Source organism: Homalodisca vitripennis, chromosome 2 (genome assembly GCF_021130785.1).
Source record: "Homalodisca vitripennis isolate AUS2020 chromosome 2, UT_GWSS_2.1, whole genome shotgun sequence".
In the NCBI taxonomy this organism is placed as follows: domain Eukaryota; kingdom Metazoa; phylum Arthropoda; class Insecta; order Hemiptera; family Cicadellidae; genus Homalodisca; species Homalodisca vitripennis.
The window spans coordinates 74,579,322-74,603,456 of NC_060208.1; the positions used below are offsets into that span (position 1 = coordinate 74,579,322).

The 24,135-nt window shown below is 32.3% G+C and overlaps 2 protein-coding genes across 2 annotated transcripts; one reads left to right on the top strand and one right to left on the bottom strand.

Annotated features, from left to right (window-relative positions):
- Positions 1 to 498: 498 nt before the first annotated feature.
- LOC124356280 (cuticle protein 70, isoforms A and B-like) lies at positions 499 to 2,817 on the bottom strand. The gene is made up of 2 exons (XM_046807465.1): positions 2,784 to 2,817; positions 499 to 799 (listed from the first exon to the last, which is right to left on the bottom strand). Exons 1-2 carry the CDS (start codon positions 2,793 to 2,795, stop codon positions 533 to 535), a joined length of 279 nt encoding a protein of 92 aa, XP_046663421.1. The 5' UTR covers positions 2,796 to 2,817; the 3' UTR covers positions 499 to 532.
- Positions 2,818 to 3,661: 844 nt separating this feature from the next.
- Positions 3,662 to 15,232, top strand: LOC124355682 (cuticle protein 16.5-like). Its single transcript, XM_046806843.1, has 3 exons — positions 3,662 to 3,746; positions 12,195 to 12,334; positions 14,945 to 15,232. Exons 1-3 carry the CDS (start codon positions 3,662 to 3,664, stop codon positions 15,230 to 15,232), a joined length of 513 nt encoding a protein of 170 aa, XP_046662799.1.
- The last annotated feature ends 8,903 nt before the right edge of the window (positions 15,233 to 24,135 follow it).

Genomic DNA, 24,135 nt, shown 5'->3' on the forward strand with positions numbered 1-24,135 from the left:
TAGCTTTGTCCCATTATGAGCAGTAGCTTAGGGCAATCGGAGTCTGAGATTATCAGAAGGAACAGGACTAGATGAGGGAGTACGAGCCAGCTGAGGGAAAGAATAGGGAGGTTGAGGAAATTCAAGACAAGGTATATTAAACCTATAAGCTTATTACTTTAAGAATCTCACTTAGTAATTATATATTATATAAAATATAATTATATGGTTAATATTATCTTCTATGTAGGTAAGCTACGTAGCACACAATGCATCTGAAAATTTTCTTTTGGGGTATTGTCTTTTTAACAATTGAAGAAGCTGTTAGATTTTAATACACGAAACGTAGTATTATACTTTTTAACATATGCAAATACAATAACAATAGCAAATGTCCGAAATCCTATGGTTCTTTTAAATTATCCATCATCATTAACAAACCTAAAATCAAAAGGACTTGAAAGAGGTTATAACAATACAACAATATAATACAACCAATATCTTCATTAAGATTCTACTCTTTATTAGTTGTTAATTTCACATTGATCCGTCTCTAACCATAATGAGGGTAAGGTGCTGGAGCAGGAGCATGGGCGACCACTGGAACTACGGGAGCTACGACAGGGGCGTGAACAGCCACGGGCACCTTGACAGGTACAGGTACGGGCACACTGTGGTGTACCTGGTGGATGGTGGCGTAGGACGTGGCTACAGGTACGGGAGCTGGGGCCGGGGCGTAGTGGACCGGGGCAGGGGCGTAGTGCACAGGTGCAGGTACGTAGCCGGCATAGCAAGCGGCGATAAGGACACTGAAGATAACCTGTAAAAGGACATTTTAATGTCAATAGCAGTACGTTCTCTGATAGAATACGCATTTATAAACTACCCCTTTGTTCCAATACAAGATACTCTCTAATGATTATTTTTATTCCAAATTCATCAAACTTTTTCTATTAAGAAATATACAAGTCCCAAATTTTAGCTTTTAAATAAAAGAGTTTTTACATTATAGCTGGTATTACTTATCGATTATTAGTAACAGGTCGGTTTCTCTTATGAAGATCTTTATATATCACAAGTTTTTGATATCTAACTTCTAAAAGTGTCTGAATCTTATAGAGACTTTTAAGTAAAGTGTTTCAATATGTTTTGTAACTTCGTGTTATTCCTCAACACAATAAGTGTACAGTATGCGTTCCTTTCCCCCTTAGAAATAAAACTGTGCTTTTCATAAATGAGACAAATAGAAGCCTTTAACATAGATTTGATGTTTTACCAGTTACAAATTAGGTGATTTATTACTGTATGAAAAATATAAGCGACCACTTAGTATATTATTTATGAATAAATAGGCAAATTAATTTTGAGGCTTTTCCTATTCCTAGGAATTATTGCTGCAGTAGATACAAAATCTTGATTTTAATACTATTTGGATTAAAAGGAGAGATGAAAGACAATGCGAAGTGAAATTACTGATACAAATAACACTGGGATCTTCGTTTAATGTAAGTTAGGTTTTAAATTTATTTACTAATTATACCATTCTTTAGGAATAGCGGTTGCAGCACGCGCTGAGATGTTGGAGCGGATAGTTCACATGATATCTGTGACAGTAATTATCTTATCAGAATTTTCCTGTTTATTAAGATTATTACAGTCACCAATAGAAATGGGAATAATAAGGTAAGCAAGGCTTTATCTCATTTATACATTATGTAAAATCTACTCGCCGTCTCCAAAATTCTGACACCTCTGACCACAAAAACTCTGTCTCTACCAGAGTACCCTAGTAAAGGTATATACTATTCAACCATAATCATTTCCCTCTACCAAACGCTGCTACTATTAAAATATCTTTTTCAGTTAGAATATAAGTAAATAGAAAATTATTGTAGTAATCTAAAAGCCGACTACCAGTTTAAATTATAAAATCCAGTTTTCATGAAATCGATGAAATAATTTTCTCAAAGAAAGAAATCAATATTAATCCGTATTAGAAAACATTACAACCATAATTTCCAATTTAGCCTAAGCTAAGCGTTAAAGGTGGTAGGTACGGTTTATAATGGACTATATAATTGTAAAATTTATGTGTATACGTGCAGAATTTCCTGAGGAAAAGGGTTATTAATACAGCTGAATAACAATTTGATAATATAGCCGTCCTTTTCTCCTTTAATGAAAATGTAGCTTTTTAAAAAAATAACAACTATACTGATTTTGACTAATTAAAACTTAAAGGCCTTAACAGTTTTATGATATTAAAAAAAAAACTCGTTAACAGTTGATAAACTTTTCTTATAACGCAAAAACTATTAGAGCTAGAAAAAATACAATAACAAAGATATATATATATATATATATATATATATATATATACAGGTATATATATAGTAGTTTTGACTATTCTAGATTTGGCTTCCATCACAGGCAGAATTTTTTTAGAAAAGTATCGCATTGTATTCCATAATAAAGCCCACTTTATTGTGAAAGTAAATATGTTTTTTTGCTTCCAAAACTGCGCTCATGGGCGTGTATTTTTAAATGAAAAAGACTTATATTTCGCTTCATAGTACTTACATTATGTATACTTTATATAGGTATATTAACATATGAAAAATTTGAGGTAAAATCCCACGTCTGTAGATTAAACTTAAATCGTACTTAATAATTCATTAATATATTTTATTATTTTTTTTAGAATTAATTTTGCTGGGAAACCGTGAAGTCACTAAGATAATCCGTTTAGGACTCCTTATACGAAACACCCTCTGTATAATCAAAACGTAAACTATTTTACATACCAGCTTGTACATGATGGTGGTAGTGTTTGCTCTGATTGCAGACTGTGACAGTGTCCGCCCTCTACGTACTTTTATATACACTATGCCGGTCAAGGAGGTGCCATAAATAATAACCCGAGACCAGAGTAAAAGGCGGCGTATTGACAATAAGGTCCGGGGTGCAGCGTAGTACGGTAAATACTAGCTTTAGCTGTACAAACGTTACTTTCCTACTTAATGATCATAGATTACTATTCAGTCCAAGTAATACATTAATATATACATACATAAATTAATAAGAATAACAACAGATTTTGTTGAAACCAGTTGATGGTTACACGAACAATATACAACATCAACATCATTTATTCCGGTAACCATCTTCAGACACTCAGAAATATTCATTTGAAATGTTTGCCATATTAATTATATGTGTTTGTTTTTAAAAATTTGATGCTTTCTAAAATATTATCAGATCATATAATAAATAATATACAAATTATTAAACTAATAAAAGAAAATTGTTGCTGAGTTTAATCATTATTTTTTACTGCATCTGTCTGCATGCTCAGATTCTTTTTTTTTGCTTTACGTTAGTAATTTTTAACTTAACTTAACTGTTAACCTAGTAATTTTAGTAGGCTAAAACTCCTATCACATATCATTTTCATATCACACAACTGCATGGTACTTTCCCCTCAAGTATGAAAATTTCCAAAGCTATCCCTCTTCACAAAAAATCCAGTAAACACCACATAGAAAATTTTAGACTAATATCTTTAATTCCAACTGAATCCAAAATTATTGAGAAAATTGTACTCTCTAGACTTTTCAAGCATCTTCAACTGAACAACCTTTTGACAGAGGAACAGCATGGTTTTATTAAGGGACGATCCACCATGACTGCAATAGTAGATCTGTTTGAGCACATTGTGGACAATATCGAGGCTGGAAATAATGTAGTGGGAGTGCAACTTGACTTGAGTAAGGCATTTGATTGTCTAAGCCATGACTTGATTATAAGAAAACTTTTTCATCTAGGAATCCAAGGAATAGCACTTTCATGGTTCTCAGCATACCTTGAAGGAAGACGCCAGGTTGTAGAAGTGACTCAGACCATAAAAAGAATTACTACAATTTCTAGATCTGAGGTCCTGTCAATGGACCGTGGTGTACCGCAAGGATCTGTGTTGGGGCCTGTACTTTTTATATTATTTACTAATGATTTTCCTAACATTTTACATTCATACAGTAATTTAGTCATGTATGCTGACGATTCTATGCTATTTACTGCCAATAGCTCAGTGGAAAATCTAGAAATAAATTCATACATTGCTGCTAACATTGCTATAGACTACTGTAGAAACAATGACCTGGTTTTCAATGAATCAAAGACGAAACAAATTTCATTTGGGAACAAGAAGGATGACATTTCAGATCTACCAAATCTTCAATCTGTCAGCTCAACTAATTATCTTGGAATCATTGTTGATGACAAACTCTCATGGCTAAATCATATTAATAACTTATGCCTTAAACTTAGCTCAGCAATCTATGCCATAAAAAGGACGAAAGCTATAAGCACGACAAAAGCCACAATAACAGCCTATCATGCTCTGTTTGAAAGCCATATGAGATATGGCTTAGCGGTTTGGGGTGGTTCAACTGAAAGAAATCTTCAATGAATCCTCATTCTTCAAAAAAGGCTCTAAGAATCATGGCCGGCTTGGGATTTAGAGAGAGCTGTAGAGGGGTATTCAAAGAGTGGAGGTTATCAACAGTAGTCAGCCTTTATATTGTAGAATGTATTGTGATAGCTACAACTCATAATGTCCAACAGCACCAAGACATTCACTCTTACAATACTAGGCATACCAATAACTTTACTTTGCCAATTCACAATTTAACTCTCTCTGAAACAAAACCAACCTATGCTGGAGCAAAATTCTTCAATAATCTCCCTGATGAGCTGAAGAAAATGGAAGGAAGGAAGTTTGAAGAAAAGCCTGCACTCCTGGTTCCAAGCGAGGCCCTTTTACTCAGTAAAAGAATTCTTGAATTGGAGAGCCGACTCGCAGAGAATGTGAAGACCTAGGCAGCTAATGACAACAAACCTGGGAAAAATGTTTAAGATAATTTGTATTTGACGCCATTTCCTTATTGATGAATGTGAAAATAAAGAATTGTCTTGTCTTGTCTCCCTGAACGAAAATGTGTAGCCAGCAGTACATTTATCCTGATTTTCAAAATAATATGACAATAGTAAACAAATAGTATGACAGGGTATTGAAAAAAAATAATAAAATAATATTAAGGAACTATATAATATTTTATACACAAGGTATAAAAAAGTATAAACTTTGGTTTTGATCGGTTTTGATTAATTCATTTAACTCTCAGCAATCCACATGAAATCATCTTAAAAACTTATATTGAAAGTACTAATTGCATTTTACATATCTGATTTAAACAAAACCATACCCAAAAATATAAATGAATTGGATAATTTCACTCATGAAATACAAATTTAAAAAATTTCACTTTGTTTAGTAAAAAGCCAAAATAATGAGGCAAACAGTTAACTACATTCTTTAATAGGTAAATGTGACATTTAACTTTTCTCTAAGAATATGTGACTTCCGAAATCTCATGTTTGGTGGAAATGTGGGCTTTAATTTGTAATAATGGATTTTTTGCATATTTATTTAACAGAAAGCACTTGCTGACAGTCACATCAACTATACTGGTGTCCATAATCAGTTCGAAAGTTAATGAATATTAATATCTGTATCTGTATGTTGACAACCAGGTATTATCGTAACAAGAAATTGGCATTGAAAATAATAATGATATGAATATTCATAAAGAGTTTTTGAAACTGGTTCTGTTTGGAATACCTAAAAATCTGTTCACAAAATGTAGTCTATCAGTTTATTTCAGGTTTTTCAGGCTATTAAATTTGACTAAAATATTCATGCACGTTTGACATTACGAGTCCACGTGACATTTTCTGTAAATCTGGCCAATTCCTATTGAAGCTTTAAAACATTATAATTACCATTTCTTGTATAGTCACAACTAAAATTTACCCATACAAACATTCTATTTCATTGCAACCATTGAATTAAAACAAATCATTGAAATTGGACCAGAAATTTGGTTGGAAACATTTACGTTTTCCTCGTACTTTCAAAGTCCCTGAGATGTGAATGAGGAACACATCACGGCGACTTAAACGCGATAAACGAATACATAGATAATAAGTTTAAACGTTACGGTTTGACGGTACGGATCTCATACGAAATACCACAAACCCGTATGACGTGAAGAAAACCAAAATTAAAATCTATGATGTTTATGAAATTTTCCAAATTTTAAGCAATTTTGTCTGTGTTTATATAATCCTTCAAAAGAAGTTTTAAGGCTTTTCCAAGAACTGATCCTCCATAAGGGTATTAATTATTGAAAGCATTTTACTATTAAGTTGATTAACATAAGAATAGTGAATTCCAATCATGGTTCAGACCATTCTTGACAAAACCTGTATAAAGCAATACGGACATGACAATTTTTCCACAATGTACGTTTGAGCGGTTTGAGCAATTCCTACTATTCCCCGTAGAATAACAATGAAGGGGTTCGCCACACCACGTGTTGCGTAACATGCTTTGCTGATGCTAATTTCAAGTTCATTATAGCTCATTGCATTCTTGAGATTTCCTGCGCACAGACAGACAATCATACTGAAAAGAAATGTTTTCATTCCCCAGCAAACGAATAAAACGTGTACATCCAAATCCCTTAGTTGGACATTTATCAACATTTTCTGCGCTGCATACTTGATGAGAGTCACGGGGTTTAATATGAAAGACATTATTATTCTTCCCCAATATTATTTAATATTAAAATCTCTTTCGCCGGTAGTCATCTTCAGTTATTGTCAACGGAAAACATGTGTATAAAACAGGAAAATATATATAAGGATTAAACTTTATATAATTAAAAAGTTGGAATAATATCTGTAACTAATTTTCAAGACAAAAACTAATAAACTATAAAAGTATTGTGTAGAAAAATGTGGTTGGCATTTAGTTTTCAATGGATTTCTTCTTTTACTAATGAAAAATGTCACTGAAATACCAGAATATATTCATCCCTCAAAACCGTCATACATTCACTTTCAATTTAGTTTCTTTTATTCCAGAAAGATTCTTTAAAAACTAAACTTGATGATTCGAAATTTTTACGGTGATTTCCCTTTACAGAATTTCCATTAGTTTATATTTTTCAATGATTTTTTAAAATAATTATTAATATGTTTTTTCAGTCTCGTTTCCACAAGTCTTTAAGTTTATTCGATGTAAGTCTTTTTGCATCCACAGTAAATTTTATAAATTACATTCATGGTTTCCTGTTTTTTGTTTTTATAAATTTTTTAAGTAACTTCTTAGACTATTTATTAGTCAAAAACAGTACCGATGTTAAATTTTCAATTTATCTTTAGATTTTCTTCTGATGTAATTTTACATAAGGGATAGTTAGAGTAATGAGATAATTATAATAGTCTTTTTTGTTAATTTGCTTGCAACTTTTGTTTTTAGTCTTAACTCGTTAAAATATTGACCAAGAAAAGTTATTAAAAAAATCTGAAATGTCCTTTTTCTTTAAGATTTTATCTCTGCCATCAGTCACCAAATTATTCAATCTTCTGCAACAAACGTTGTATTTTTACATGTTGAGGACGATTTGAACTATATAAGGTATTTTCCCGTGAAAATCTTTTTGTTTTTATTGTGTTTTCTTTTGTTTTTTGATCAAATTTCACTACTAACCTTATTTTCAATGGTAAGTTTTATTGATGGCCTAATTGTATTGATGTTTTAATTTATTTTGAATGTCCCTTTTATTTTCCCATACAGAAAAGACATCATCATCACACCGTAACCAAATGTCAGGTTATTACTCAAATGTTCATAAGCATTGTCTTCAAAGAACACCACCCATAGGTAAACCGGATACTTGATTTAAAATCTGTCTTGTAACTGAAAATAGTTGTAGCTTACACGTACAGTAAGAAGTCCCATTACACAGATAATAGATAATTTTGTTCTCATACTGAAGCTGTTGTCATTAGTAAATCGTTGTCTAATCAAACACAAAGCTTCAGGGACAGGCACATTTGTAAACAGACTATTTACGTCGCAGTTGACCATAATATTGTGATCAATAATAATATTCTTCATTTTTGGATACAAAATATTAATATCAACATCATCCATACATCATCCTGTTGTTTGCAGATGATGTGAGGTTGTTTTTAAGGCTATCAGAGGTGACAGTGATGGTGAATCCCTGCAGAGATCACTAATTGGCATTGAGAAGTGGTGTAAGAACAATTTAATGGCTTTAATCGTCTCTAAATGTAATATTATATATTTCGACGCGAGTCTTCTATTCCGATTGACTGTAAATGAAATGGATTCTCTGTAAGCAGGTGCCAAGTAATTAGGGATCTCGGATTCTATTGGAACAATTCTCTGTCTCCTGAGCATCACATTGATGAAATCTGTAGGAGGGCTTGTAGAGTCTTCGGCTTGATTACTAGAGTGTCTAGACATGGGTTCTCAGTGAGAGCTATAACAATTATTTACAAGACACTTCTACACCCACTTCTGGAGTATTCGTCTGTAGCCTGGAAACTATATCAAGCTTTTACACATTTCTAGATTGGAAAGCATTCAGAGAAGATTTGTGAGATTGGTAGGAGTCAAATGTGTTATGCTTACTGGAAAAGTTACTTTCCTGTGTACCAGGCACTACAAGGTCTACGGATGTCTCTACAGGACACACTACAGGACAAACTACCTTGGAAATAGTCCAATGATTCGACGTCAGCGGATGGGAAACTAGCTTCTATCTGGGGTTATTGTTTTAAAGTTTAAAAAAGAGTTGAACACATAAGACATATTGTTAAGTCTAAAAATATGTTTGACCAGCTTAAGGATGGAATTAATTCTACTGAGTTCTTTATAAGCTAAAAAGATACTTATTGTCTCAGTCGTATTTTAAAAGGCATACGTTGCAGTTAAATCTCTAAAACTCACTTCCCCTTGTAGGTTTTAGCCAAATTATTAAATATTACATTCCGTGGGGTGTTATTATGAGTGTGGAAATAACACTTCCACTCCAGTTTATTTATGGAGCTTGTTATAATACTCTTCTCATATTAATAAATGTCTAGAGGTAAAGTAATTGCAACTTCGAGCAGCCGCTAGAAGTAGCAGTAGCTTCTAGTAAGAAGGTATAAATGTTGAGGGTTCCTTAACCTCAGATACAATGTAAATTGTATTGTAAAATGGAAATTTAGGAGCAACTGCCCTTGATACTAAGTTGTTTGGTACCATAGTCAGACGTTTGACATAAAGCAATTATGAGGAATTGATAAATTTACGCTACTGAGTGATCTGTTCCTTCCTAAAATGATCTCTTTCAAAACTCAGTAGAGCTTTGACTTCTTAAAGGTGGCTAAATTTACTTTCAATACGGAAAATGTTTGTTTTCAATTACGGGTCTAAACTCTCTGACGTCAGATTGTACGTGGAATTTATTTGCATGTTAAGTATTTATCACTTAAACGCTGCTTTGGAACCTAACTCTAACTAAAATGTGCATGTCTCATATGGCAAGTATATCTGATAAATATTATCAGCAGTCTTTAAATGGTGCATAAAACTCTTTCCTGAATATACGAGAATGAGTTAAATATGATGGTGAATGTACCACCATAAAATTTCGCTGAGCGTATCACTTAATAGATTGACACAATTTCTGTTCTGTACTGTGTTTTCCAGTATGATTGTCTATCTGCCTAAAGATCCGCAGGACATATCGAGAATGAAACGAGCTATAGACTCGAGATTTTGTATTTAACATTACCGAAACCTGTGTGACACGAGCGTAGCGTACTCCTACCTTGTATTTTTAATATCATTTTAAAAATAGACATTTTTTTAAATTAAAGTTCCTCTTGACAGAATTAAACTTTTCATAAACAAACACCGTGCCACTTCCTCAATTGATAGTTTATATGCACACTGTACAATATTTATATCCTTATCTTTAGCCGGTTTTACTGCTTAGTTTGTCTGCAAATTTATTCATTTTGCTATTTCCTCTTTCTTATTATAGATACCAATACACTATGGTGTTTTGTGTACACACACACACACACACACACACACACACACACACACACACACACACACACACACACACACACACACACACACACACACACACACATATATATATTTACGGAAACGAGGCACTTGATGGTTATATATATATATATATATAAACTGAATTTCTTTTCATCACCCATAACATTATTGTCGGACAAAATCAAATTCTTATTGAGTACAATAAAGTATTTTTCAAACAATAAAAGTAATTCATGTTAAAGTAATATATGTTAAAAAACTCTTTATTTCTTATTATTTTAATTTTCTATGAATAGTAAAAACACTATTAGTGGTTTATCAAATGTAATTTTAAGTATTACTACTTTTTAATGACTGTTAAAATTTAATTTATCATTTTCGTGTAAAATTTATACCACAAAACGCTAAGTGGCTTGTTATGTTTAAATTTTTTAAATCAGAAAAAGTAGTATGAGCTTAAAAGTAACCTGTAAAATTATTATGTTTAGGTAAGTTTCATTAACTTTCCTCCCGAAATGTGATTTCGCCTGCAAATAACTAATCCAATTAGATTGGTGAAAGAAAGGTTTTGTCTATTGCAAAATTTCCAAAGATTTTACTTCAAATTGTATTTGCAATTTGTCAAAAAATAAAAATCCATCAATAGAACAAACATTGTTTGAAATAAACATAAACGTACGGTGTACTGGTAAGTACGCTCGCTCGTCAAGGAGAGATTCGCGTTAGAGTTTGATTGCAGTACGTAATCATACAATTTTTATTGATTACTATTGCAATATGATACAATAAGTTAAGCATTAGGTAAGCCTACAGTATCGCTCGACAGACTGGAAAATTTCATTCCTGTCTTCTGTCTGTCGACACGACAACGAAATGAACTAAAGTCTTCTCTTTTTGAATGAAACTTCATTTCTGTATGAGGAACGTGGAGTTTGATGATGGAGCGTATCACTCCATGGAACTTGACTGAGGGAGGTTACATTTTTTTATTTGTTGTTATGCGTAGCCATTATACCAATAGAAAGTCAGAGGATAAACAAATTTTTAAACAAATCGTAAAACATTTTAACATGTGATATTAGGTGGACTGTTGGAAAGACGTGCATTATATTCTAGTAGGTCCTTCAATACTCCTTTATATCAATTTATTTAAACAAGACAGAAGTCTATGATGTTGCATGTCCTCCATGGGAATTAGCTGAATGTTGGCAAGGCCTAACTCAGGGTAATATCTTGAGAATAACTTGAGTATAATCTTGATGTTTTGTTTATTTTGCTTAACTATGACTAATGGTTCTAGCCTAGCATATATTTCTTCTGTCTCCCTACCTATCTGTCTATCTGTGTCTGTTTTTACGCTGAATTTCTTTTAGAGTGAATTGAGCTATGGACTTTAAATGTATCTACTGATGGTCGTGGCCCTTAACAGAATTTGTGGTGATACTTTACGTAGGTTAGGTAAAGCCACAGGATATCTCAAGAACGATTTTATCTGTGAACATTAAAATTTTAATGATATTTCATTCATACATATATAAGAATTATTTCAATATAGGTGCATGTCTATCCATATGATTTCACTATGTCTCATCGAAGACTATTACTCGGTAGGGTGGCAAATGTTCTATACTGACTGATTGTAGGCTGTACGTTTTTTTAAATGTTGCATGCGACTTCGTCAGAGCCTGTTATGTGGATGGAGGTGTCACATACTCCTACCTTGAATATTTAACATTTTTCATCCAAAACATGCGAAGAATTTTGAAGTCTAAGAATTTTAATATTTTCCAACTATTATCTTAATCCCTTGAGTGGTAGTGTAATGTTGCCTACCTGATCTGTAATGTAGTATAGGTAATGCTGATATATAAAGCCTTGGTAAAGCACTCTATAAGTTTTGAAATATGTTGTTTTAACTTTTGTGATGATAGGCCTCCATAGAAATTCCAGACATCTATAGTACACCAGAATAGAAGTTTTTAGCTTTTTTTAATTGTAGGTTAGACAGATATTGAATATCTATCACATTTAGATCAGCTAGAGGTAATTGCACATTTTAGTTCAAAAATCACATCTAAACCGGTCTATACTAAATTTTAAAACAAAACCTTATGTAGAACATGCAGGAAAGGAGTTCTCTTTATTTATAAGGCAAAATTATTACAAAAACGTTTAATAAAGCTCTAGCAAATCCCCTTGGTCAATTTCATAGGTGCCTCCACATTGAGTAATGCCCCCGGGTTTGGCAAGGAGTCTCTTATTCCTGGCACGCGCCACATACGCCACTCGACCCATGGTATAAAGCCCTCCGACACCGATCAGTCAACATTCAGCATCATGGACTCCAGAGTGGTAAGTCATTACTCCAACTAGTAAATAAAGAAAAACTATTCATACTATGATACAATCGTATTGTGACAAGCGTATTACCATTGTAACCCATTTAAACATTACTTCAAAGTACACTGGGTAGTATACACATATCATCCCCATCGTTATACATATAAATATTCAAACTTAAAAACAACTGAATTAATTCATTTATGATTTTAAATATACATATACATATAATTTGGGTCCAACCGAGGTAAATTACTATTATAAAACAAAATTATTAAGTTAAATTATCATAGAAACACTAAAGTAAGTTGCTTAGGCACTATTTATATTATATGGCTACACTCTCTTCGCTCTGATTTGAAATGTCTCAATAACTATTTATTAAAATATGAAAGTATGCCTAATTTTATGGTTTATCCATCCGTAAGACTTTCAATTAATATTCTGTTTTAAAGTGTTTAATTGCTTCTTAAAATTTCATTTTATCTCTAATGCGTTAAACAATGTGCATGATATTACAAACTTTTGATTATTACAAGATGTTGATAATGGCCCTGGTAGACATCTGCAGTATGTCATTAGGCGGGAGAAGTCTAAATTATGAGTACTTAAATATTAGGTCATTGACAAAGTATTGGGATAATTTACTAATTGAATTCAAGTTTAACTTAGATCTTAGGCTTTTGGTTGTAATGATCATGTCGGAAATATTTTGCAATAAAATATGTACTAGATTTGTTTAGGATTAGATTAGAAGTCTTTGATTTAACAAATTTATAAATTAAGACACTACAAAGAAGGGGGTGGTCTGATGATTTTTTATAACTTACACAATGTATAACACACACAAATTGGCATATGCATCTATAATAATAGATTTGGAATTTAACAGTGTAAAAAATCCAGCAAAACTTTGTATTCATTCAGTGTACAGACCTCCAACCTCTAGTTCTCGTGTCTCGATAAATACAATTTAATTTGAACTCGAATCAATATTAATCATAGTTGCTTTTGTACAATGATCTTAGTAGACATAAATAATGAGATACATTACTGTATGAAACTACTGTGTCTGCTTTGGGTCTGCATATAGTTATATTTTTCTATAAGAAATAGGAAGTAACAATGTAAAATAATACAAAACATGCATATAACCCATATACTATTGGGAGAAAATATAATTATTGGGAAATATTTTATAAAAGGAGCGCATCAGAACTTTTTACAGCTTTATACGGACCTAAAGGAAAACTCTTGTTTAATTTTAATAACTTTGAGGTGTCTCAATATTTTTTAACACTCACTAAGTGTTATTACATTAACTTTTAAAATCATTAAACTAGACACATAGCCACACATTTTTCACTAGTTATTTATTGCATTCTTATTACTTATTACATTTATGTTATTTATGGTATTGGTTGTTGACATTCCTATTGCTTGTTATTTATTATAATTTTATACATGTTTTGCACACACTGCTTTTCAAATTAAGTTTAGTATTGTGTCATAGTTTGTATGTGTTTATTTCTTACTATTATTATTCTTGTTTTGCATTGTTTTATTTAGTTTAGAGTTGATTATTCTTGATACATTTATTGTCTGCATTTTGATATTTATTTATAGTGTTTATAAGTGTTTCCTATCTATTTATTAACTACTACTCATTATTATATTAGGTATGTTAAAACCAAGGCCACTCAGACGTTGTAATCGCTCTCAATAACTTAGAGTATAATATGTATGAAGATATAAATCTAATGTTTTCTTTAACATTGTGTTCACACCGATAAATCATGTTAACTTGGTAAGGCTCTTATGATTTAATATTTTTTATCGGTAAAATATTTCAATTCTACACCAGCTTGTATCCTCATTACGGTTTTTAATTAGTACCTAATTAAACTAAACTGCGGAATCACTTTTGTAAAACCTGGCAAAGATCACGATCACATATACGGCACAACATGTCCATCTTAATTTTTGGTACTGGATATATTCATATAGGATATAACATTAATAGCTGTATGATTTTCTAGTCGGATTGATGAGCTAACAGGAACAGTCTGACATTCCCCAAGTAGAATGGAGGGTCATCATGAATCTTTTAACAAGATTTAACACTTAATAAGATCCATATTAATTATTTAGAAGCATAACAGACCAGCTGTTTTCAAGGATGGGCTGGGTATAAACTAACATTCGCTCTGCATTAAGGTATCGAAAATAATTATTGTAAATAATATCAAATCATAAAAAATTTAAATAACAATAAACCCAAAAACATAAACAATTGACGTCAAACCCCGCTGCTATAATAGCTACCTTTAAAGTAGCATGCATAAGCTGTACTTTATACTTCAAGTAAAAAACTAGCGTTCTTCTTGGCTCTCATTTGAAAATCAGATCTCCTAAGTATTTGTAGAACTTGAAGAACTTGAAAAAACCTACTAATGTTATTTCTCTCGTGGATGTATTTTTATCGCACATCAAAAACTTTCAGTTTTTATAAATATTGCTGTATGTTTACATTACAGTTAAATAAATTATATTTATTCTAATCAAGGCAAATATATAACAAACATTCAAACCGCTTGTGTAACTTTAAAATATATGTTTCAGATCTTTCTTGCCATTCTTGTCGTGGCCAGCGCCTCTGCCGCCCCTTCCGCCCTCCTCGCCAGCCCTGTAGCCTACGCCCCAGGAGTAGTCACAGCCTCTAGCTCCCAGGTGATAGCCCGTAACTACAATGGTGTAGCTCCCGTAGTCCCAGCAGCCCCGTATGTTGCTGCTCCCTACGTGGCGTCTGCTGCTCCCTACTTCGCCGCTGCTCCCTACACCGCCCCTTATGTTGCCGCCCCATACGCCGCTCCATACGCAGCCCCATACGCAGCCCCTTATGTGTGGTAGATTATTAACCACAATCAAGCTGTGTACAGTCAATCATAATTAATAAATATTTTCATCTACAAACTGTGTTTTGCCTGTTTTTTTACTTAAATACTCTCTGCTAAATACTTAACATTGATCAAACAACGAATTAGGTACTATTATAATAAGATTAGGATAAATCTTGAAATTATATAAAAAATGTATTACAAACGTTGTATATTTAGCCTGTTCGTTTAAACATATATAAATGTGTTTGTGTAATAGTATAATTTTACTATGTAGACCTCCCATATTGATAAGTAATATTATTTATTTATTAGCGCCTAAGATTTTTCAATATTTTCCAAGTTAAAATATTAATTTTTTCATCATAACTGGAAATGTTTATTGACATTTTTGGACAGTAAAATTGGAATCATAACTTCTTTTTTCGAAAACATTTACATCTTTAAACTGACGTTGGGTACCCAGATCCAGAAAGATTTTATGGTTTAAACATTTTTCATATTGTTTAAATCGCCCCAATATCTTATCATTATATGTGCCTCTCGACGGCCCATTGCTTATTGTATGCTACAAAGAAACTTATTGTCTTAGTGTATTTAAAATAACATAAGATGCAGATAATAAATCGCCAGAACTCAATTTCCCTTTTAGATTAAAGCCGAATTACTAATTTTTTTTTTTTTTTTTTTGCGGTTACTACAAGGGTTTAGTAACACGTACCTCTTTATTTCCTCATGGAGCTTTCTTAAAATACTATTCTTAGTGAGCATGAAGGTATGAAGTAACAACCTTCTTCTCTAGAAAGTATGAAAGTTAAGGTTCCCTAAAACTCACATAAAGTGTCAATTTCATTTAAAAAACAAATTCGTACAAAATATCTTCGATACTTATTTTTTCGGTTTCAAAGCCAAATGTTCCATACATAACAATGTGTGTAATAAAAAACTTGATAAAAGGGCTACTGAGAAATGTGTTCCTTCTTAGGTAATGATCCATCTCAAAACTCAGTAGCGCTTTGACTTCTTGAAGGTGGTATAATTTATTTTTATTAAAGAGATTTTTTTTTATTTATCTACATTCTCTGAAGTCAGAAAAATATACTTTTTTTATCATTGCACGTGAATTACAAGCGCTTAAAGTAAAATATGTAGGTATTTTGTTATCTTTTGTATGTAGATTGTAAACACGAGTTATGGTTTTAGAGACTGACATGAGTTTATCAATTCAAAGCTTAGGCAATTATTAGATTAGCATCAGCGAAGCCAATCCCAGGACTGGAAAAATTTCTTTTCTATCTCTCTGTATATCTGTATGCTGTTCCACATGATTTCTTGAAATCCAACTGACCTATAGGCTTATGAAATTTATATTAAGCTTCATATTAGCAATATCGAATAATATTATCAGCGGAATTTAAATTTTGTATGAACCTTTGTTTTTAAGTATACGAAAATAATTTTTATGATGCATGTACAGCTTTGGACTTTGGCTGAGCGTCATTGAAGCCTATCCCAGTAGAACGACACAATTTATCTTTTGTCTGCAGGGGGGATGTAAAACTGTCTTTTCAGTATGATTGTATGTCTGCCTAAACGTGCGCAGGATATATCGAGAATGGAACGACCTATAGGCTCGAGATTTTGTATTTAACCTTAGCTAGGATGGTTGCGTGACACATAGTGTACTTGTATTTTGTTTTTAAATATCATTTGAGAATATGATACATTTTTATGAACAAAAATCGTGCCACTTTCCTGAAGTTGACGTTTATGTGCAAACTATGTAATATTTACATCCTTATCTTCAGCCGTTATCGCTAGTCCTAATAGTAAAACGTCCCAAAATTTTAATTCAAAGTCCTGTTGTTGAATGTATTGAGGTGGTATACCAAATTGGCATATGGACTGACAAAAAGAAAAATAAGAAAGTAGTAGTCAGACCTTTAGTGATAGCCAAGCAAAATGTATGAAATTTCAGGTTCTTATCTCAATTCATTCTGATAGTTATGCTACATGTTAACATGTCATGTAAGTTTATTATTTTTTTACAAATTTATTTATTTCTGGTTAACCTATCAGACCAATCTTCAAATCCTTGCTAAGACTCAACAACTGGCCAGTGAAGTGGAGCTGAAGTAGCTACTTGGTGATTACGTCGGGTATTACTACTGTCCCTGCAAACTTTTGTGAAATTTCATACACTACTGAAACAATAGTTGCTGGGTGTGAATGCCAGAGAAGTTTTCTATCAGAGAGCACGTCCTTACACTAAGAGATCAATATCAATAAAATGCAACATAAATGTTTATAGTATGTCTCCAAGTTTCCGAATTTTTTCAATTATATGTATATATATACATATAACAATGTATGTATGGTATAACTATATATACATAGGCTATATATATATATATATATATATATATATATATATATATATATATATATATGTTATAACTATATATATCGGGTATCCCACGAAGAGGTTTAAACGTATGATTTTATATTACTTGCCCATTTAGGCTCCGAAACTTTTCAAACTCTACACAATTCATTAAATAGGTTTTAAAATTATTCTGTCAAAATTTCAGCACTCTATCAATTATTGAAACATAATTGTGGCATTTTAAAAACTATACTTAAAAATCAGTAAGAAAACAGTATTTGTGGTTTTTCAAAATTGTTTATTGTCACATTCTAGAGAAATAAAGCATTCCAATCAGAAAATTAGAACGTAGACTATTAAAAAATCAACAATTACAGTTCACAATTATTACATATAAACTGTAATCCAGCCACAGCGACACACTAATAACAGCGCTTCCCTCTTCAATTGATTGTTTTAATTTCTCATCATTATTGAAGTTACGAGAATAAACTTTTTCCTTTAAGTAATCCCACGTAGTGTCGAAAGATAGCTCCCCATTACAACTGACAACTGTCCAAATATTAATTCATTTTGATTTGAAGAGAGTCTGTTCAAGAATATGTGGATTACCGTTTTTGTGTTAATTACAATTATGCCTATTTACTGCACCACTGCGGTAGGAAGTAGACTCGTCTGAAAAAAACAATTTGAGCATGCCAGTTAGGATCTAGCTCATGAAACTCAATGATACGAGTATAAAATTCCAACTTCCTGTCCGGATCATCTTCAAGAAGATTTTGGACTAGGTGACTTTTGTAAAATTTAATTTTGTTTTTCTTAATTATTCTCTGTACTGAAGACTTTGGAATACAAGTTTCAAGTTCAACCTTCCTTAGTGATTTCGGATTACCTGGAGAGCGGAGCATTGATGCGCATAATAGTACTTCTCTTTCCTCATTTTATCCTCTAGAGTACTTTTTAACGACACTTCCAGTTTCTAACAAAAGATTTTTCACTTAATTATTGTTGGATTTCTAGGTCGTTTAATTCCTGCATAGGCGACCTGAAACTGTCTTATTGCTTCTGTAATGTTTCCAAAAGCAATATCCCATGCAAAACACTTCACTTTTTGTTCAACATTAAAAGTCTTTTCTCGAACTTCAATATCAGTAAATCTGTAATGAAGGAGGTTAGGTTATGTTTTTATAGCACAAGCAATATCCTTCAAATCCAATAGCTGTTTTCAACATTGAGCGTTATTAAACAGCTGTTATATAAAACTGCAACGCAGTAATCAAATCTTGTAGTTCGAGAAATGAATTTTTATAGGAAGCAAAATGTTCAATATGTCACCATTTTGTTACTATCAACTGTAGGGAGCTTTAATTTTCACAGAATATTTTTATAACCTACTTTCTTAATTGTATCGAGTTTGAAAATGTTCGGTGCATGAATGGACAAGTAATATAAAATCAAACATTTAAACCTCTTCGTGGGACACTCTATATATTGTTGAAAGGCCATTGGAGTGGAGTTTTCAATATAGAGAAAACTTTGAGTTCATTACTCATAACATTTTTGGCGGAAAGAATCTAATTTTTCTGGAATACCATGTTGTTACGTATTTATCTAACAATAAAAGTAACTTATGTTGAAACAATTTATATTGCTTGCTATTTTGATTAACACTGTATACAAAATGAATAACGAGTTTAAAAAAATAGTATTTCTCATTTATAGAATATTTTTTTTAACTATAATTATTTTTTATAACTGTTCAAAATGTTATATATTATTCTCGTGAACATTTTAAATAAGAGAAAGGTAGTTTGAGCTAAAATTCCACCTGAAAATTGAAATGTTTAAGTACAAATTTACTAATCCACCTCCTAAAATGTGATTTCTCCTACAAATACCCAATCAAATATGGTTTTTTGAGAGAGATTTTACGTGAAATAATGTTTTTTTAAGACAAATATGTAAATACAATAAAAATTTAAAATAACGTATATATATACAGGGTGAATATAAAGTCAGGACCCCCCCTCTATTCTTTTCTATAGGTAATATAAGGAGATATCCTTTGGGTAGTGGTACAATGTGGAAAGGAAGTTTCATTTTATGATATTGAAAAACTTTTTTGTCCCCCAAAAATGTAAAATTTTGGGGGCAACCCAAAAATTTCAAATTTAAACCCCTATCAAGTGACTCCTCATTTTAAAGAGCATGAAAAAACTTAAATAGTGGTGAAAACCAGAGATCACTATCTCTTTTCCAACAACATAGCCAATAAAAATTGTAATTAAGTCTTTACACCTAAATTTATTTTGATTGGGTACAGTTTCTGTCTGCGTGGAAACAGGTTTTTTGGTTGTTTGTGTTCTCAATGAGTGAGGCATGCAATGGACGAAGAATCCAATATTAGAAAGTAAACTGATAAAGAGTTTATTGTCAATGAGTGACTGGGCTTTCCCGGTTCGAAGTACAGTTAGTACAAACTAGTCCATTCCTTGTTTCAATCTTGTGAGAACAGGTAATACTTTGACAGTAGTTATTATCTTAGTAGATCATTATTATCCAGTGGTATTGTGTGGTTACTGTTCCGTGAAGTACAGTATTTCGAGATGGTTTTTTGTGTTTTAGTGGTATTACAATAATTTATTTAGATGCACTTTCGCATTGTAAGTTTTAAATAATATTATCTAATTAATACTGATTACGAGTAAAAATGGCACGTAGTCACGAAGATAAAGTAGAAATGATATTTACTTTCGGGGCTTCGAATGAAGATTATCATGAGGCAGAAAGGCGGTTTAATTTGACACATCCTGATAGACCTGCGATAAGGAAATACTTAAGAACTTTAGTAAATAAGTTCCGAGAATTTGGTTCCATCAAAGATGCCCCGCACTCAGGTCGGCCTCCTTTAGGCGGTGACAAATAGTTTGAAATTGTTGCACAATTTGTTGAAGATCCGCAGCAGTCCACCAAATTAGTAGCAAATCTTTGTGATGTTTCCCAAATGTCTGTGGTAAAATTACTAAAAAAAATAAATATCACGCCTATAAAATTAAGATTATCCATGAGTTAAACGAAGACGATCCAGATCGTCGTCTACAATTTTGTAAAGAAATGGAAGCACTAATTTCTGCTCATCCATTATTTGTTCGAAACGTTGTGTTTAGTGATGAATGCAGTTTTTTTATCAATGAAGATGTGAACAAACACGACTGCAGGTACTGAGACACAGAAAATCCCCATGTTTTCCGTGAATCTCGCACCCAGTACCCAGAAAAAGTTAATGTTTGGGCCGGGATTTTTGGGAATCACATTATAGGACCATTTTTTATTAATGGGAATCTCAATGGTCAACTGTATTTGGAAATTTTACAAGAATCAATTTTTCCTGCAATAAATACTGTTATTAGGGAGAATGAACATGAATTTGAAGAAGAAATCGTTCATTTCCAGCAAGATGGTGCCCCACCACATGATCATCGTGCTGTACGACATTTCCTGGGAACTCAGCTACGTGGTCAGTGGATTGGTAGACGTGGTGTAATAGAATGGCCTGCACGGTCTCCGGACCTTACACCCGTGGACTTTTTTCTATGGGGTCACATAAAATCCACAATTTACAAAACACCAGTAGCAAACCTTGAAGATTTAAGAAACAGGATTATTGATTCTTGCAACCAAATACCACCTCAGACTTTCCAAAACATCAGAGAGGCGTTCACCCTACGCTTGTCTCACTGCCAAATAGTAGGAGGGCTTCAGTTTGAACATTTGATTTGACTTCGTGACGTGGTGAGTTATTAAACTTGTTCTGGTAATACTGGCTATTATTTCGGATTAGGAAAGAGATAGCAATCTCTGGGTTTCACCACTATTTAAGTTTTTTCATGCTCTTTAAAATGAGGGGTCACTTGATAGGGGTTTACATTTGAAATTTTTGCGTTGCCCCCAAAATTTCACATTTTTGGGGGACAAAACAATTTTCAATATCATAAAATGAAACTTTCTTTCCATATTGCACCACTACCCAAAGGATATCTCCTTATATTACCTATGGAAAAATGTAGAGGGGGGGACCTGACTTTATATTCGCCCTTTATATATATATATATATATATATATATATATATATATATATATATATATATATATATATGTATATATACATTAAACTGTATAAATGGCAATAGCCTTATTTAATTTTAATAAACATTGAATCACAAAAAGTACTTGCTCCGCCGGGAGTCGAACCCGGATCTCTCACTTTCCGGGTGAATGTGCTACCATTACACCACAGAGCGCTTACTTTTTCCGATTCAATTATTTTGTATTTGGCCGTATCTGTCACATATGCGTTTAAATAAGCAAACTAACATATGATCAGAAGACCAAATACCTGTCAAACGACTTTTATTGCTTATTTATTGCTTATATATATATATATATATATATATATATATATATATACAGTATATATATATATATGTTATGTGTTATTATATGGTGTGTGTGTGTGTGTGTGTGTGTGTGTGTGTGTGTGTGTGTGTGTGTGTGTGTGTGTGTGTGTGTGTGTGTGTGTGTGTGTGTGTGTGTGTGTGTGTGTGTGTGTGTGTGTGTGTGTGTGTGTGTGTGTGTGTGTGTAATAGTAAATACGCTCGCCTAACAAGGAGAGATCTACGTTTTAAGTCCGAGACAAATATGTAGTTTCACAATTTTTATTGATTACTATTACAATAGGATACAATGTGCTGAGTATTAGGTAAGCCTATCACACAAGAGACTGGAAAATGTCATTTGTGTCTTCTTCTGTCCGTCGACACGACATCTCGACAAATTAACTAGTCTTCTCATTTCGAATTAAGGGTCATTTCTGTATAAGGAAAATCGAGTTTGATTGTGATGCTTATCACTCCATGGAATTTAGCTGAACGAAAGTAAAAATCTTTACATTCATGTTGCAGGTAGCCATTATTGTAACTGAAAATCTGAGAATAAACAAACTTTGAAACAGGCATGTCTATAATACAGTAGTATACCGTAGTATAAGATTTTAACGTATTGTGATATTTGTTGGACTGACGGAAAGACTTTCATTATGTTCTATTGTGGGTCCTTTGTACTCCATTTTATCAGTTTATTTTATACAAGATAGAAATCGATGATGGTTGAGAATTCTGTTCAAGAAGAAGTTGCTGAGCGTTAGCAAAGCCTATAACTCAGGGTGATATCTTGATAATTAACTGAGTATACAGACTCAAAGTCAAAGCTATTTTATTCACAAAACGTATTAACATGAGATAATAACTATATGAATAAGCTTAGTTTAAAGAATAATTTAACAGTACATATGTAGTAAAAATCTATTTCGATATTCAATTTACAGTTAAATTATGACTGCCTTAATATATTTTAACCAAATAATTTATTTTATTATTTATGACAGAACGACAAACATAGGTATTTTAAGTTATTAGCTTATAATTGGGAGTCAACAGTTCCAACCAATCTGGTTGTTCCATGAAGTTTTGTAATTATATTGAATAGGTTATACATTTAATTAAAGTGTACGGAGCCGCCCAGTCAATGCAAAGCAACCAGCCATTAATTTACCTTCCGCTTGTAAACGTCAACACTGGCACTCTCCATATCTCTAAGTTGATTAGCTAAATTTATAAACAAAAATTGGGCCAGATAAAGTGAATTTGTTAATTCCGATCCGTGTTTTAGTATTTACTGTTCTGAAACCGTATTTAGTTCTATTACTAGTAGGGTAATTATGGCTAATTTAATTTAATATTTCATGTTTATTGATTTTAATATAAATAAGCTATGCTTTAATATATTTTATCTGTCTAGTACTTAAAATCGGAAATTCATAGAATAATAAAAGTGAGGGATATCTCTTATTTTTCTTTAAAAAAATTTTTATTATTGTTCTCGAAATAATAACTAGTGGTTCTAGAACAGTGGAGGAAGCTCCGCCCTACCCCAGGATACAGTATTGCAACATTGACTGCACATAAGGTTAGTCCTGCGTTTATCCACGCTCAACACCTCACTTAGTTGCTTAAAAATGTGTAGATAAACTTTCCAAAGTATAGACTTGATATTTTGTATATTTAGCTTAGCTATCACTAGTAGGTCCAGCATATCCGTCTTTTGTCTCCCTGTCTATCTGTCTGTGTCTGTTTTACGCTGGATTTTTTAAGAATAATTGAGCAATGGACTTTAAACTTTGGCACCGTCGTGCTTACTGATGGTAATTTCAAGAACAGAATTTGTTGATACTTTACGTAGCTTAACTAATCACAGGATACCTTGAAAACGATTTCATCTGTAGTCATTAATTTTTGAATTAAATTTCATTTCTAAATAGATAATTTTATATTAATTCGATATAGGTGCATGTCTATCCATATGATTTCGCTAAGCGTCATTGAAGCTTATCATTCAATAGGGTGGCATATTTATATACTGTGTGCTTGGAGTTAAAATGTTAACATTAAAATGTTTTGAAATGTTCCATACGA